General features: G+C 37.2%; 1 protein-coding gene across 4 annotated transcripts; it reads right to left on the bottom strand.

Moving 5' to 3' along the window:
* Window positions 1-466: 466 nt before the first annotated feature.
* On the bottom strand, window positions 467-15449 carry osbpl2a (oxysterol binding protein-like 2a). Of its 4 annotated transcripts, none has more exons than XR_013815443.1 (14): window positions 15320-15441; window positions 11692-11789; window positions 11506-11617; window positions 11339-11414; window positions 11044-11178; window positions 10867-10964; window positions 10599-10781; window positions 8263-8370; window positions 7996-8085; window positions 7665-7791; window positions 5844-5963; window positions 4649-5682; window positions 3220-3310; window positions 467-2834 (listed from the first exon to the last, which is right to left on the bottom strand). XR_013815443.1 is itself a non-coding variant. In XM_079802372.1 (14 exons), the coding sequence occupies exons 2-14, from the start codon at window positions 11726-11728 to the stop codon at window positions 2732-2734; spliced, it is 1404 nt and encodes a 467-aa protein (XP_079658498.1). In that variant the 5' UTR covers window positions 11729-11789; window positions 15339-15449; the 3' UTR covers window positions 467-2731. The 4 variants fall into 4 exon arrangements, 2 of the variants coding, with proteins under 2 accessions (XP_079658498.1, XP_079658497.1); XR_013815444.1 differs by having other exon boundaries at window positions 15339-15441; XM_079802372.1 differs by having other exon boundaries at window positions 4649-4772; window positions 15339-15449.
* Window positions 15450-16457: the final 1008 nt, after the last annotated feature.

Here is a 16457-nt window from a genome sequence, read left to right as displayed (position 1 = left end):
ATCTGTAATAGGTATTATGGGATTGATTGTCCTTATCTGAACTATTATTTGCCTTTGTATTGAGTGTATAAAGCTAGACAACCTGTCACAGTCGAACATCTTTTTCTTTTTTTAACCCCATTTGTCTGACCGTGGAGCTATTCAGCCACCCTTTACAAGGTTTGTCTCTTGAGCATTGAGCAAGTTTTTTTTCAAATAAATGATTAAATCATTTTATAACCCCATCTTATAAAATCAGAACCAACTTGGTCAATAAAGACAGAAAGCATGCTTTTTCTGTTAGGTGTTTAATTAGATCCTCTTTATCACTGACATTGACTGATAAAGATCAGTTCACATTTTAGGTCAATGCAGATAAACGTAATGATTCACAAACGTTCTCACCATCTTACATATGAAGAAAGCTTCTCCCAAATGGTTTGTCAAAAATTCCAAACTGATGCTTGTCCCTTGAGACACAAAAAAGCAAACTGAACTTTCTTTTAATTAGTTAGGTCTCACATATATCATTAATATTGCTAGTTTACAAATGAGCAGATTCATTACAGTTTAAGTGCATTTCACATGATCTATACAAATGTAGTAAAAAGTCACAATACATCATGCACAATTACGTAAAGCCATCATAGCACCACAGTGGTATCATTTGGGCTTCTATCTGTGAAGTAGTGAGTTTCACAACAGAAACAGTCAATCCCTAGTGTCACGACTAAAATAAACAGCTTACAAAGAACACACAGAACTACTTAAAATTGACATTTCTGAGTGTATGTTTGCTTTACATAGTTGCATTCAATGTGACCAAGTTTACTTGTATTAACATACCTGATGTGATTGCTACAGATAAAGATGGCGCAAAATCATGAGACAATTGGGGATAAGCTGTTTTCTAATGTCTCAAGATTTAAAGGACATTTAAAGCCATTAAGTTAGCAGCTGGTGGGATAATATACTGATATTTCTAACAGCTAGTAAGCATCGATAGTGAGATTAAATCATTTATGTTTAGACATGCCACAATATCTTGTATAAAATACAGAGGGAATTCAATTTCCTTTAAAGTATGCCATGGCCCAAAGCTTGGCTTTTGGAAATGTGCGCACTCCATGGAACATATTAAAGATAAATATTCTTGTGCTACACAATAATTGATGAACTCCCATTAGGTGTAGATGCTAAACATTTCTAATATTTTAAATAAGAGTTATTAATCACTGCAGTTACATACACCTGTCTCCATCAAACCATACATCAGCCCAACTTCAGGCTGTGCAAAACAGCCAAAAAGAGTGTGTAAAACCATCAGCAAAAGTACTAGCATGCTTGACACCTCTGAACTATAGGCCAACCGAAGATTTTACATAAACAGTGAAGCGTATTGACACATAAAATTGTACAATTCAAAGAGAGACAGACACACATTCCCATCAATGTTTGCATAGCTTCTGAGATTTGTGAGTGTTAAAATCACAGTATTGTTTAAAGTTTCAAAATAAAAGACAGTGGTGTCTTTTTCGATCTCTGAGGTCATCAAGTCTATGATTTATATGTGTGGGGGAAAAAATTTGTCCTTGCAGGATGAAACTTGCTTTATGGCAAGCAATGAAGCACATTCTGAGCATTTTTGGTACATGTGAGTTTTATATTACGTGGGCTAAGGTGAAGCACCTTGACATTCGTGAGCCATGAAGTGGTGAAATCAAAAGAAACGGATTAGCACCCATCTCCATTTCATTCACCAGGATGGATCACTCTACATTGCAGTCCTGACGGGTTATATGGCTTTAGTTTCTACAAGAGAAAAGTGACTTTGGCAACCATAAACACTCAAAATATCAATGCCAGGATGTAATAGGAATTTAGTTATTAATAAGAGCTTTTTTGTAACAAATAAAAAACACTTTTTTTTCTCTTTTTTTTTACCAAGTAAACATTTTTCATAAGCAGCTTTAGTTTTTGTCTGTTGAACAAAAACAAAACAGATCTAAAATATGAGGAATGAGAATATTAGTTTTAGTAAACTCCCCTGTACCATGGAGGAAACGGCCTTATCAATGAGACACAACCGGGGTTTCTGAACATAGATGGGATGATTCTGAAAAATAAACTCCTTTTCCTTCTCAGGTACTCAAAATCAGGCAGAATCTTTATCTATATGAAGTTCCTGCACATCATGCATACCAAAAGAGGTCATGTTTCTGAGATAAGGGGGGAAAAGCAATAGAGATAAAAGCATTAGTTTGAACAAAAACACAAAATGAAGCTCTCCTAATAGGTTCTGAGCAACTGCACAGTTCAATAATCACACAAACATTGGCTATCTTCACAGATGGCACTGCACTGACGCTTGTACCCATAAAATGAATACCTGAGTGTAACTAGCGAGACGCATGGAAAGGTAGGTTAGCACATACATAAACTAGCCATTTCTAAACATATTCAGGTTTGCACAGAATGACTAACTCAAAATCTAACATACAACAAAAAGGTGAATAATTTAAGGCATTCCCTACCTCTCGAAATAAATAAATAAATTCACACTGAATTTCCAGATTCTAGTGAAGGGCAGAACTTGTGGAGAGGCTTTGTCCGAAAACTGTTCACTTGAATCTCACATTTCGATGAAGGAAAAAGAGAAAATTGAAAAGAGCTTAAGGAGAGGAGATGATATGGATTGAGTGAAGGAGAGCAAAGGATGAATCTCAAGCCTCTTTCAGTTTTCCCAACCGAATCAGTAGATGTCTGGAAGGTCAGAGTACTTCCTGTCAAAGTAACCACCCTTGAAGATCCAGTCTGCAGCCCCAGTGTATGGATTATTGCCTTGCTGGAACCATCTGAAAGATGGGAGGCCAAAAATAAAATTAACTTTTTTTTGCACTAGTATTTAAATCTTTCAAGACCTACCAAAATGACTTTAAATGATGGAATGTGATTCTGTAGAAACTTTAAGTTAGTGTGATTATAAAACTGTTGTAATAGTCAATTTCTCCTTATAATTTAGCAATCATTTACTGTATAGTTCATTTTCTATTTTTCTATTAAAAAATAACTAATGTTACAATTTGCAGTTTCAGAACAGGCTGGCTTGATTCAACACTTAATTCCAGAATTTTTTTATAATGCCTACGGACAAAATTAGTAAATGTGCAAAACAATCCAAGAAAACAAACCGCTGAAATAGTGGGCGCTCCCGGTTGTGCTCTTAATCCAAATACTCACCTTGTAGACCATTCTTCCTCATCTTTAGCACGGTCTCTTCTGGCAGCTCTCTGCTTCTCTTCCAATCTCTCTTTCTCTCGACTTGCAGTATCTGGATTTTAAGAAAAGCGTCGAAATTTAGCTGTAAAATATGTAGAGCAACATCCAAGAGATAGCTTAAGCAAGGAACACACCAAACCGACGCCGACAAACTGCGGAGTCGGCTCATGTCAGCAGCATCTGGGTCCAAAGTTGCCCTGACACACCAAGCAGACGCTCGACATCCGACGGCCAAGTAGCACGTCCGACGTCCGTTCTGCACCTGCGTAAGAGTAAATAGCTTTCCATACCAGCTGGTGGCAGTAGTCTGTTTTCGTTATTCAAAGCGGGAAACCGGAAGAGCTACAGGGATATAAACAAAGCACCTCATAGGGTGCTTCTCAATATCCCTCCTCGTTTCCTCGCTCCTCCGTCCTGCATCCTATGACCCGACCGAGCTCAGCCATCTTGTAGGATATCTCAATTCTCGAATTACATCGCGAGGAGTGAGGAGGCTTCCTGAGGATTCATGAGCGAGGATACACAGGTGTATCCTTTGTGGAAGTGTTTTATTGACAAAACGTGACGTGCGTATTCATTCTCCTCCCCCTTCACATCTTGCCACGGTTTATTCATTATTATTGGGCTATTATATTTACATGTACAAGACACAAATATATGTCAAATAACAACAACTGAAAGATGCAGAATTATATCAAAGCACAAGAAAATGAAAGAAAAAAACTGTAATATAAAAAGCAGTTAATAACTGGTAATAATTTGTTGTTAATAATAACTGGTAATATTAAATAAAATATGGACAAATGTGGTATTTTGTGGTGGTTGAAACTATTACAATATAAATAATTATCTCTAATGTTCAAGAATCCCGACATGCAAACTAAACCCAGCGGTGTAGAGTCATCATTAATTGACGACGCTTTGAAGTGACGCTAAAGGGAGCAAGGATATATCATTTCACTTATTTCAATTCCTCCGTCCTCGCGTCTTTTCCTTTCGCCCTTCCCTCGCATCCTGAAGGGGTGGAGATAAAACGCGAGGAAAGGAAGCTAGGAAAGGAAACGAGGATGCACAAATAAGGATTGAGAAGCACCCAGAATCTCGCCCACCACAGACGATCACTTGTGTTTTTTTTCTAGTGCACTGGTTCGCTAGCTGAACAGCCAATCAGAATGATCAGATGGCCCGACTGACTGACAAGCGCCGACACCGATTCAACATGTCGAATCGGCTGAAAAATGGCCAACGAAGACAAACGTCAGCCGACGGTGCGGAACACACTGAGAAAACTTAGTTGGCCGACGCACGAAAACTGCCCGTCGGCTTGGTGTGTTCCAGGCTTTACAGGACAGATGGTAACAGAACAGGCCAAAAGAGAGATTGTCCATACCTATATCCCCATTCTCCATAGCTCTGATGTCCGGCCGCAGGCGACAGTCTGTTGGTGCTAGGACTCCAGTCATGCCAGGCTCCAGCTCATTAAGCGTCATTGCGAAGTTAGTAAAATTGTACATCTGAATAGAATACAGGAAAGAGGAAAAAGAGAGAACAATTACTGTTTTGCAAAACTAGCTAGATGAAGTGTCTGCATTTGTAAGAGTGAAAACAACTGGTATTATCCTCCGTCTCGGGAGATCCAATTTCATTTTGTCCGGCATGCTTTAGCATTTGTACTGCAGATGCAATGTGGTCGCATGCAATCACCCAATTATGCTTTTTACACTTTCAAATGTCTTTAGTGTGTAATGTTAATGCACAACGTCCACTCCATAGGGAGTTATTCTCTATATCAGTAAGCACGGTTTCTGAACTCCCTGAAACACCTCCACTGTAGTCTTGAGTTTTCTTCTGTTCATCACAATATTCCTCATTTAAATAATTCCTACCCAAGGCATGCAAGAAAATGGGTGAGGGCTGGTTGCGTTGCGTAGTGTTTTGAAACTCGTAGTGGTAAGGGCCGTGATATTTCCAAAACACGCTCAAAGTGTTTGACCAATCACAACACACTTGTCCAGCTGACCAATCAGACCATACAGCGCTTTTCAGAAGGAGGGGCTTCATAGAGACAGGAACTACTGGGGCAGTCGTGGTCTAATGGTTAGAGAGTCCGACTGGTAACCCAAAGGTTGCGGGTTTGATTCTTAATACCGGCAGGAAATGACTGAGGCGCCCTTTGGCAAGGCACCTAACCCTCAATCGCTCCCCGGATGCCACAGCGAAATGGCTGCCCACTGCTCCAGGTGTGTCTCCAGTTTGCAGTGTGTGTGTGTGTGTGTGTGTGTGTGTGTGTGTTCACTACTCACTACTCCTAATGTGTGTGCACAAGCTTGGATGGGTTAAATGCAGAGGTATAGGTTACCTTACTTGGCCTTCACATGTCACTTAACTAAACAGAGCTTTACTGACAGACTTGGAAGAGAGGTGCTGCAACAATATAAAATATGTGAAAAATAATGTTTTTGAACATTCAATCATAAAAACCTATTCTTATAGACCCCAAAAACAAAATCAAGACTTTGTAAAAGGGCATAATGTAATGTGTAAGGCCTCTTAAAAACCATGTGAAAGTCCAAGGTTGTGGTTACCTGTGTTGAGTGTGGCGGTCGAGGGGCTACTCTCCATAGCAGAGTACTGCCTGGGATCATAGTGACTGTCTCCTGGACATCTGGCATTTCGTCTGCATCATCACCCCCTGTACCCTGTTCCTAAAATGCACCATGTTCATATGAGAGCTATTAAAGACTAAAGACATGGACTACTAGGATAACTAACTGAACAACAAAGTCTACTATGAAGGTGGATCAGTTACTGTAGCATCACTGCTAAAATCCACTGTCTTTACCTTCACCTCTCACTGAAACTGCATGTTAATACAAAGGAGGGAAACAGAAAGTGATTTCCAGGGAAAATGCACAGCAGAGATTTTTCAAAATTATATACATTTTATATTTATAAAAAATAAATACAAAAAAAACGCATTTTATTTTTCATTTAACACTGCAATTCAAAAGTTTGGGATAAGTGAGATTATTTTAACCCTTTAAGACCTGAAGGCATTTTTAGTTTCTGAGTGACATACACAAAACTATAGCATGGAGGGTCAAAAGGTAGGTATCATTAGATAAAAAACTTTTTACATTTTTAGAAAATATACATTACATTTGGACGTGCTGAGAAACTGCTGATAAAAGACAAAAAAATATATAATTTTAATTATAGTTTTACATATTTTTCTTATTTGACACGCAATAACTCAGGAAGGAAATAAGGTATGAGGACTTTTTTTTGGTGATGCTTCCCTACATGTGAGCTGCATCTGGATAAAATTTTGTGAAATTGTCAAATTTTGTGGTGATAGCATAAAGTACTCAAAAGTTACAGCATTTGGAACCAAGGTAGCCTTTATGTTTAGCCCTTAACGCCCCCTAATGGGCATTTTTTTTTAATTGTTCCTCCATGAGGAATATCTTGTGATCAATACAATGCATTTTAATCGTGAGAATCTGCCATAAATAATGATGTGCCATTTTATACGATCCGTGCATATTTCATGAAGTTATGAGCGAAAACGCCATATAAAATCTATATTTGTTTTTAGTAAGCGACTGTGCGCATATTAAGCAATTTGTGCAGACTCATCAGAGCTCTAAAACAGAGACACAAATGGGAGTGTGGGTCATAAAGGGTTAAAGAAATTAATAGTTTTAACTTATATATAAATAGTTTAATAATAAATAGTTTTATTCAGCATAAATTCTATCTCTCTCTCTCTCTCTCACACACACACACACAAACACACACACACACACACAAAAGATCAGAGTTTAAACAAAAAAAAATAAACAGAACTGTTAATAAAATTAATAAGAAATGTTTCTTGAGCACCAAATAATAAAATTATTTCTGAAGGATCATGTGACTGAAGACTGGTGTAATGATGCTAAAAATTCAGCTTTGCAATCACAGGAATAAATTACATTTTAAAATATATTAAATATAACGCGATTTTTAAATATAATTAAGATTTTAAATTATAATAATATTACTGTTTTTATCGTATTTTTGATCAAATATGTTTAAACATAAAAAAAAACATACAGACCCCAAACCTTTGTACAGTAGAGTATATTTGATATGTATTCTAGTGAAATAAAATAAAATAATCGATTAAATATCATAGAAAAAAACTGACATAATTTGTGAATAGTGACATAAAAAACAAAACTCCAGAGTTACACACTGAAAAGAACTTGCTCTGGTTGATCTCTCTTCTATCCTTTTCGGTCGGCATAGTGGTGGAACCTCTATTGAGGATGCGTGTGGGACCTTTTGGACTTTCATGTGAAAACAGAGCAGAAAAGTACAGCTCTGCAGAAAGAAATAAAACAACAACTAACGCCCATTACCTGCTTGTGTTTCTTGGAATCTCCGCTGCTTTTCTTCTCAGCTTTCTTGTTGGCTTCGTAGACTTTTGGCTCAATGCTATATACACACTCTGTCCACTTCCCGTAGATAACATGATGCTTCTTTTTACTGAAATACACCCAAACACAATGAGTCATAGATACAAGCATCAAATCCATAAAAAGTGTAAAATAAAACTACATTATACAATCCAGCTGTGAAAGACATTGCTGATGCCTTTAGTGCTACAGACACAGAGTGGATGTGCAGTGTGAACACTACAGGCCAGGAGCCAGATATACCCGCTGACATTTGATACGAATGGCTGCTCACCTCTTGTCCTGGATATGTCCCTCAACCCTATGCAGCTCTTTGCCAAACATACCGCATGGCTTAAAATTCAGCACACACTTGTCCCCAGTGCTAAAATGAACAGAGAGAAGGTTTCCCAGTCAAGAATAAGGCACCAAACACAGAGGGAACGTTGATCCACATGTGAATCAGTAGCCTATACGACAACAATATATAAATTCTGGAAAATGGTATGAAGTGAAAACGCAGGCCGAATATTTAGTGTCACAAAGGAAAAAGATGAAATACCTGTGGTTGACAATCTCCAATGTCCCATACTGCTCAATCCACAGTTTACCCAGAATAACATTATGCACACAGCACATTGGGTTTGTCCATGTGTAAGCTTCTCTGTGCCTGAGAAAAAAACATATTAACATTAGTTAACATGAATTAACTATGAGAAATATATTTTTACAGTTAAATACAATTGCTACTTGTATGTTCACATTATGAGAGATTCCAATCATATCAAGCAATTAAAAACCATCATGGCGAACAGTGCGCATCTGAGTGTCTCAGCTGAAGGAAATAATCCGGATCGATAACGATAAAATTAAAAATGACCATTTATCGGCCGATAACGATATGGTGGCAATACATTGTGTATAATACTTCACAATGCATTAACTAATGACAACAGATGACTTTTGATTATAAAAGTATGTATTAGTAAATGTAGAAATTAACAAATGCTATAGAAGTACTGTTCATTGTTAGTTCATCTTAACTAATGTTACCAAAAAGTTACCAAAATCTCTTCCATACACATACAAAACATGCTGAATAATAAATCAGTCCCTCCTGTTTTTCGCGATTGCTGAATACAAAGCAAAATCAACAAAATGTCGCATTTTTTTGCGATCCTGCATAATTCGTAATTTCTCGCAAAAAAAATTATATTATCTAATAGACCTCTCTCTAATTTATTTAAAGCTGTAATGAATTGTTTTCATGAGCTTACATACGTCGTGCTTGCACAGTGGCTATGGTCTGTGTGAAAGTGAAATCGAGTCTTTCTCACCTGCCATCTCACAAAAGTGCCAAGGACCGGGGGAAGTGATTACTTAAGATGGATGAATGACCAAACAAAATTATGAAATGCCGGATAGCACAAACAAAAAACCCAGTAAATAAAAGTGCTGTATACCACGAACTCAATTCGCTACTGACACACGGACCGATGTAAGATTGGCTGCAGATTCTATGCATGCATGCGTTTGCCGCTTGTCAGCGCTCGTGTAAGTGTACCGAAATGGGTTCTATTTCTAGGCTCATTGGCCTTTGTACGATCAAATACACACATAATTATGCCTAATTGTCCATCTTGGCGGTTATGTCTTGAGTGAACAAGTTTGGAACGTGTCTGTCAGTTTTTAATCTGTGCATTACTGTAGGTCTTAAAGTGAAAGCAACCTATATAGTCCATACTCGCTCCTGTCTGTGTCGTTAATGTTAATCAAACAACAACAGGGGAAAAACAAACAGTAGCCTATTCAAACTTAAAGCTGTATCTTTATGTTGTACTATTTACTTGTCCTATTGTCATTTTGTTTATTAGTCATTATTTTATTTCTGACTGTTTTCTTGATTAATTAATTACATGAAGATTTTGGTCATATTCCCCACTCTAAGTTATCATGTTATTAAAGCTAGACAGTATAGCACTGGACTAGCCTTTTTTAGTAAGATGGCAAAATAAACAAGATTTGTGCATTTAGTTTGTTCTATTGTCATGTATGACTTAGTGTTGACACGATACTGGAATTTCTAAGTTCGATACGATACCTAAAAAAGTTTTCGATATTCGATACCATTTTCGATACCACGGGGAAAAAATGCTGCATATACTGGCAAATCGATATTTTTAATATAATTCTTTTTTTTGTCTGTCTATTGAAAGTCTAGGCAATTAAACATTTCTTCTGAAGAGATCACTTTATATGATAAAGCTTTTAAGGTTTTTCTCATGTATAAACGTTGATCAATTATCATTACAATTATCTCACAAATATTTGCTAACTAATTGTGTTGCAATAGCTACAGCACAAGGAAGCTTGATTTCAAATTGAATTTAAAAAGACGAGTAAACAGTAAACACGTGTTTGCCGAATGAATGAGAGGAGGCGGGTGTGTGTCAACTTGCTGTCGGTCGGAGAGGAGAGCGCGGCTGGAATCGATTCTGTAGAAAAGGAATATCGTATCGTTTCAGATATTTCAGTATCGATCCATTTCACAATATCGATATTTTTGACAACACTAGTATGACTATTGTGCATCTAACATAATACATAATATGGTAAATGTATTATCCTAATTATTTTAAAAAGCGTTGCAAATTTTTCGCAAATTTCGGGAAATTACCACCACAAAATCAGTCATTTTGATCGCAAAAATCACAAAAAATTATCGCAAAATCCTGGAGGGACTGATAAATGGACATTCCAGAATGTTACTTATCTAGCAAATAAAGTTATGTGCCTTGCTCAGGGGTGTGACTGTGCTTGAGGATCTCAGTGACTCTCCAGCTCCAATTAAAAAAGTGATCATACTGTACTTAGTGATGTCACAAGAATATAACTTACTTGGACAGCTCAAGTGTCATGGTGCCTTTAGGCTCCGCCTCCACACTCTTCCCCCAGAATTTCAGTTTAGGGTAGATGGAGCCGTGAAACGAGAAGTCCTGATTGAGTGACTCTGCGTAGAAGGTGCTGATTGGTGGATGGTGGCTCACCTGTTCTGAGATCATGCGGTAACACTCATCCTCCCTGAACACATGTATGCAAATTATTAGTGCAAGCTCATTTTGTAGAAGATATACAGCGTTTGTCTCCAGATGCTCTGCAGATTTACCTTGTAAGCTCAAAAGTCTCTCCTAATAAAGGGTTAAAAGGTTTTCCAGTTCTGTCCCACTGCGAAGCAACTGCAGAAACGGCAAACGCGGCAACAAGCTGACAAATGAGAAAAGGATTAGTTTGAGCCTTCCATGCACGCACACATGTGAGAGTAAATGATAAAGGAGGCACTAACCTGCATACGCTCAATAGAGTCAGAAAGTGTACAAGCTTTATGGATGAGGTATGTATGTTCCATGTACTCTGTAATCCTCTGCAAGAAGCTCAGCGGTTCGTTGAAAACAATAGGCATTGTTATCTTGGATAACTCCTGCAAAGATAAAGTATTCCCAGATAGAAATGGCTTGGCATGAGGACAACAACACCACGGTCTAAATAATATGTCTCTTTTACTAGTTCATATTTCATGCTTTGTTTGAACGGAGCACTTTAGACCAAGCTGTTGTTTGGTCAAAGTAGCTTGCGCTCACCATTCCAATGCACTTCTTCAGGAAGCCCCATACACTGAAGTCATTTCTGGAGAACATGGGCGCAGGAAGAGTTGTTCTAAGCACATGGACACACACATTAATACATTACACAGTCCAACAGATAAAGATCTTCACTAATATTATTTCACATTATTCTGACACCTTACCGCCTCTCCCACACTCCATTCTCACACGCCATTTTGCCATTCGCGGTCTGCTTGCTGGAATAGACGCAGGCATCTTTAAAGCTGACTTCACACGAGTCGTCTGATTCCAAACCTGAGGCAGAAAGTGAGATTTAGCCGTAGGTGATGAGGAAAATGTGATGTACCGTACTAAACTTCATTACGTACCTGTCTCAGCATCATAGAACTCTTCCTCGCTGTTCATGATGGACAGTTGTTGCTGTTGATGTCAATCAGAAGGCATCGTTTCACAGCTTGAATGTGTTCTGTAGATCAAACCAGAGAACAGTAGGTTTGAAAATAAAGCCATATAAGGACCTGCAGCTGGACATATTCAGTCCAACTAATAAAAATGAATCATTAATTGTATGTAAATTACTATGCCGTGAACCTGGAACATACTGGACACACTCATGCTGGCCCACTCTCCATCTATTATCTTATTGAACACACAGAACAAATCCAATCACCTCACTGCAGTCTTTAAACAGCTGTGCTTAGCAAAAGCACCTAATGAGAGTGTCCGACCAAGCTAATCCTTTAATGGCCAATGACAGCTCATAGCAGAGAGAGAGAGAGAGAGTCAGCATCCGATTGTCATTATTGAAAATGACTTTACCTCTTCACAGTGTGGGCTTAATTAAATGGGTCACGAACTGAGAAATGTCCTTGATCTTTTGACATATAAGAGGTCATTGTACAATCAAAAATATCCTGCAAGTTTCAGAACTTAAAACTTCCTCATTATTCCAAAAACTGCTTTTATTGAAACCAAACTGCCAAAACAACTCGTTTCAGATTTTGTCTCAGTATGATGTCATAGTGCGACAAAAGACCCCTTCTACATCATTGCCTCTTTAGCCCCGCCCACCAATTTGCACATGTTGTAGGAGGTGAAAGAGAGTACACCGTATTTACACGGAATTTACTCGAACAACAAACCAATAGAGATGAAGAATTTATGCAGTCTTTGCATTGCCTTCTTGTAATCCTAGCATCTAAGTTCCAGATCGTATCAGTAAGACATTGTACGTTTGTTCGCTTCATTTTACTGCGGATTCATTTTTAAACAAGACTTTTCAGAGAGACTGAAAATTAAAAATGATGCGGAGACGACTATATTGGATCGGACAGTAATGTCGCAACACACAAGTCTAACAATGTTTTCAGTTGTTACTATTGCTTTGTCTGTCATTTGATAAGTGCTCAATTTACTTTCTATTAACTGAAAATGATGAACAATGAATATAAGAACAAACTCATAATTTGTTTACACTAAACTTTACACAAACACTATACCTGTGGTACCTCCAAGTACTTAAACTTTATGTATGGCTTAATTTCACCGGTTTCTATTTTTCAACATTGGAAGTTTTCAAAACAATTCTGCACATGTAATGGCGGGGCGTTGAAAATCATTAATATTCAAAATTGTTACCTAATCATAGCAGTAGGCATTTACTTCCATTACTTGAATGCCTATCAAAGAGAGGGTCCAAAAAAAAAAAAAACTAGTATAGAAAATAGCCGATTACTTCTTAATTATGTTTTTTTTTTACATATTCATGTTGGTTTCATATGTTTTTGTTTGGTATCATAAACTTTAATGCCATTTTCAATAAAAGTACCTAAAATATATTTAAAGGAAAAATATTAAGGTTAGTACTAGGAAGTCTCCAAGGCTGCATTTATTTGATTAAAATACAGTAAAGAGTAATATTGTTAAATATTTTTATAATTTAAACTAACTAAAGTTTTTTTCAGGATTCTTTGATGAAAAGAAAAATTAGGAGCATTTTAAATTTATTTGTATTTATTTATTTGATTTATTTTTGCAACAATGTAAAATGAGATGATGTAAAAGTCCTTACAAAATATTTTTGTTGGACTTACTGCATGATTTTGGTTGCACCATATAACTTTGATTTTTCAATAAACATAAATAATTATGCATGAAACACTGGCTCTTTTCAAGAATTTAATTCTTTTAATAAGGCTTTTTTTCCATTATCATATTAGGAAAAAATGTCATAATAAAGTAAGTGTATTCAGATAATTGTTTGAATTAGATTTGTAATGTACTTTTTAATTTAAAAAAAGGACAAATAAATGTGCATCGCATCAATGACCCACACACAATCAGAAACAGGAATAGAGAGCTTAATGAAAACTCTATTAAATGAAGTATCACATTTCAAGCTTCTCTTCAACAACTCATACCGCTGAGGATCACCAAAATGCAAAGCAGTTTAAAAAACTGTATTGGCCATATAACGGAGGCGGCCACCATGGAACACGGACAGGCAAAGCAGACACTTAAAAAGTTGACAGCTATCACATATTCAAACACCCATGTGGTAAACTGCCAATAGAGGAAGTCTTGGCTGGCAGAGCAACACGTAGCCCCGGTCGTTTTGCAACCACACAAATTCTGGGTAGCTCAACTGAAGTGAATGCAGACTAGAGGTGGCAGTGACTGACCACACGCTTTGGATCAGAACAAAGAAAAACCTTGGACTCTTAATGTGAAGGATAGGGTGCAAGGCAGCAATGGTGTAATAAGACAACCAAATAAGTAGTTGGTTCTCAAACAAAGCTGTACAGTTCCTAGTGATTATACTTGAAGAAAGTCATTTATAGCAGCAATTGCTATGGCATGTCATCATAGATCCCCTAAATAATGCCATTCAATGCAAAAACACCTTTATAAGCTATGGTCTATGACTTGCTGCCAAGACAACTATATACTCTGTAAGTTATTGTTTGTTTAGCTGGCTCTCATTTATCCCAATAGTTTTGGACATATATAGATATTTGACACAGTCTTAACTGATGGAAAGCACTATATGAAATAAACATATTATTAGCAGCAGTAGTGATATAAAACAGTTTTGTCTAGAAGACTAGATACATGTGTGAGTATACACTATCACTCAAAGGATTGGAGTCACTAAGATTTGTAATGTCTTTAAAAAATAACTCACTTATGCTCACCAAAGCTACATTTATTTGATAAAACTACAGTAAGTAATAGAGTGAAATATTATTACAATTAAAAATACTATATTTCTATTTTACTATTCTTTAAAATGTAACTTGTTCCTGTGATGGCAATTTTCAGCAGCCATTACTCCAATCTTGTGTCATATGATCTTTCAGAAATCATGCTGATTTGGTGCTCAACTTCCTTTTTTATCAATATTGTGCTGCTTAGCATTTTTGTGGAAACCCTGATACGTTTTTTAAGCGCTTCTTAAGTCAAAATACTTCCCCAAATTTGTACTGCTGTCAACTAACAAATGGATGGATCATCAGCACGGGTATAATAAGTGTCACTAAATACAGTGGAGCAGATTCAACCCATCAAAACTACTGGGCGAACAGCTGATCCAGATATTACTTAAAAGACACTTATAGTGCACTGCTTACATGATCACATGGTAACTAAGAACCACACAAGCATAACACACAATCCCCCATCCAAATAATAGCCTGGCTAACGTCTATCCATCCAGGGCAGGCTGACATTCAGGCTATGCACTGTTAGATATACAAACATATCTGATACTATGAATAACCTGCCTCGCTCGGCATCTCCAAACGAGATCTACTGCGGGCGGAAGGCACGGAGTGTTTGGCTTTGGTTTTGACCAGCGTTAGCCGCTAGCAATGAGCCTTGACCAATAATACACGCGCATATTACTCAACAACCCGTTTGATAAAGTGAAAACCTCCAATAAGTCACAAAATAGCACGACGTGTAACGTCGATCATGCAGGCAGGCTATATAACTTACTGTGCGTGTGTCGCGTTACCTTTCAATAACGTAATGCTGGATCGCTCCTTTCTCCGGTGGGACAGAAAACAAGCGCCCAGTTTGGGAAGACTGACAGTGGGGCGGATACATTTCGCCAGTACGGGAGAACAAACTGGATTGGCGGGTGAAGGAAGGGGTCCAAACGTAGAGGGGCGGGGCGGTAATTGATTGACAGAGGAAGTAACCTATTGTGAAAGAAGACCCCTCTGCGAACGCACGATAATAACCTTTCGAAGGGGCGGGGCGATATGGATGTTACATAAAGGGGTCGGTACCAAAAAGGCAGGGATGTGGGTTATTTATAACCCTAACAATAAAGATCGCCGTTGGCTATGGCAGTGGCGCTCTTTGATTGAATTTGACGGCTGTCAAATGATAGATAGATAGATAGATAGATAGATAGATAGATAGATAGATAGATAGATAGATAGATAGATAGATAGATAGATAGATAGATAGATAGATAGATAGATAGATAGATAGATAGATAGATAGATAGATAGATAGATAGATAGATAGATAGATAGATAGATAGATAGATAGATAGATAGATAGATAGATAGATAGATAGATAGATAGATAGATAGATAGATAGATAGATAGATAGATAGATAGATAGATAGATAGATAGATAGATAGATAGATAGATAGATAGATAGATAGATAGATAGATAGATAGATAGATAGATAGATAGATAGATAGATAGATAGATAGATAGATAGATAGATAGATAGATAGATAGATAGATAGTTCTGTGATCTATCTATCTATCCATCTATCTATTTTGTTTTATAGGTAATGCATTGATTTTGGGCGTGAATAAGAAAAAGCAGCAATAAGCAATAGAAAATATTCGATGAATTCAGAAATAGATTACGCTGTAATATTTTAACATTAACAGCTACATTACAGCTCCATATAGCTTCATTTCATATTTTGAATTCTTACCAGGGTTAGGTTAGTCTGCAGATTCCCTGTTGTTCTATATGTTGTTATATAAGTCATATGTTGGATTAAATAAAAGGCCTTAGCACACAAACAAGCAAAACAGCATTTTTTTCTTGTTGAACGTGAGCCTTTTGTGCAAGCTGGGGAATGTGGTTTTTGAGTTCTCAG

Source organism: Gobio gobio (assembly GCF_949357685.1).
Source record: "Gobio gobio genome assembly, chromosome: 21".
Classification (NCBI taxonomy): Eukaryota; Metazoa; Chordata; class Actinopteri; order Cypriniformes; family Gobionidae; genus Gobio; species Gobio gobio.
This window is presented reverse-complemented; position numbering and strand designations above follow the sequence as displayed.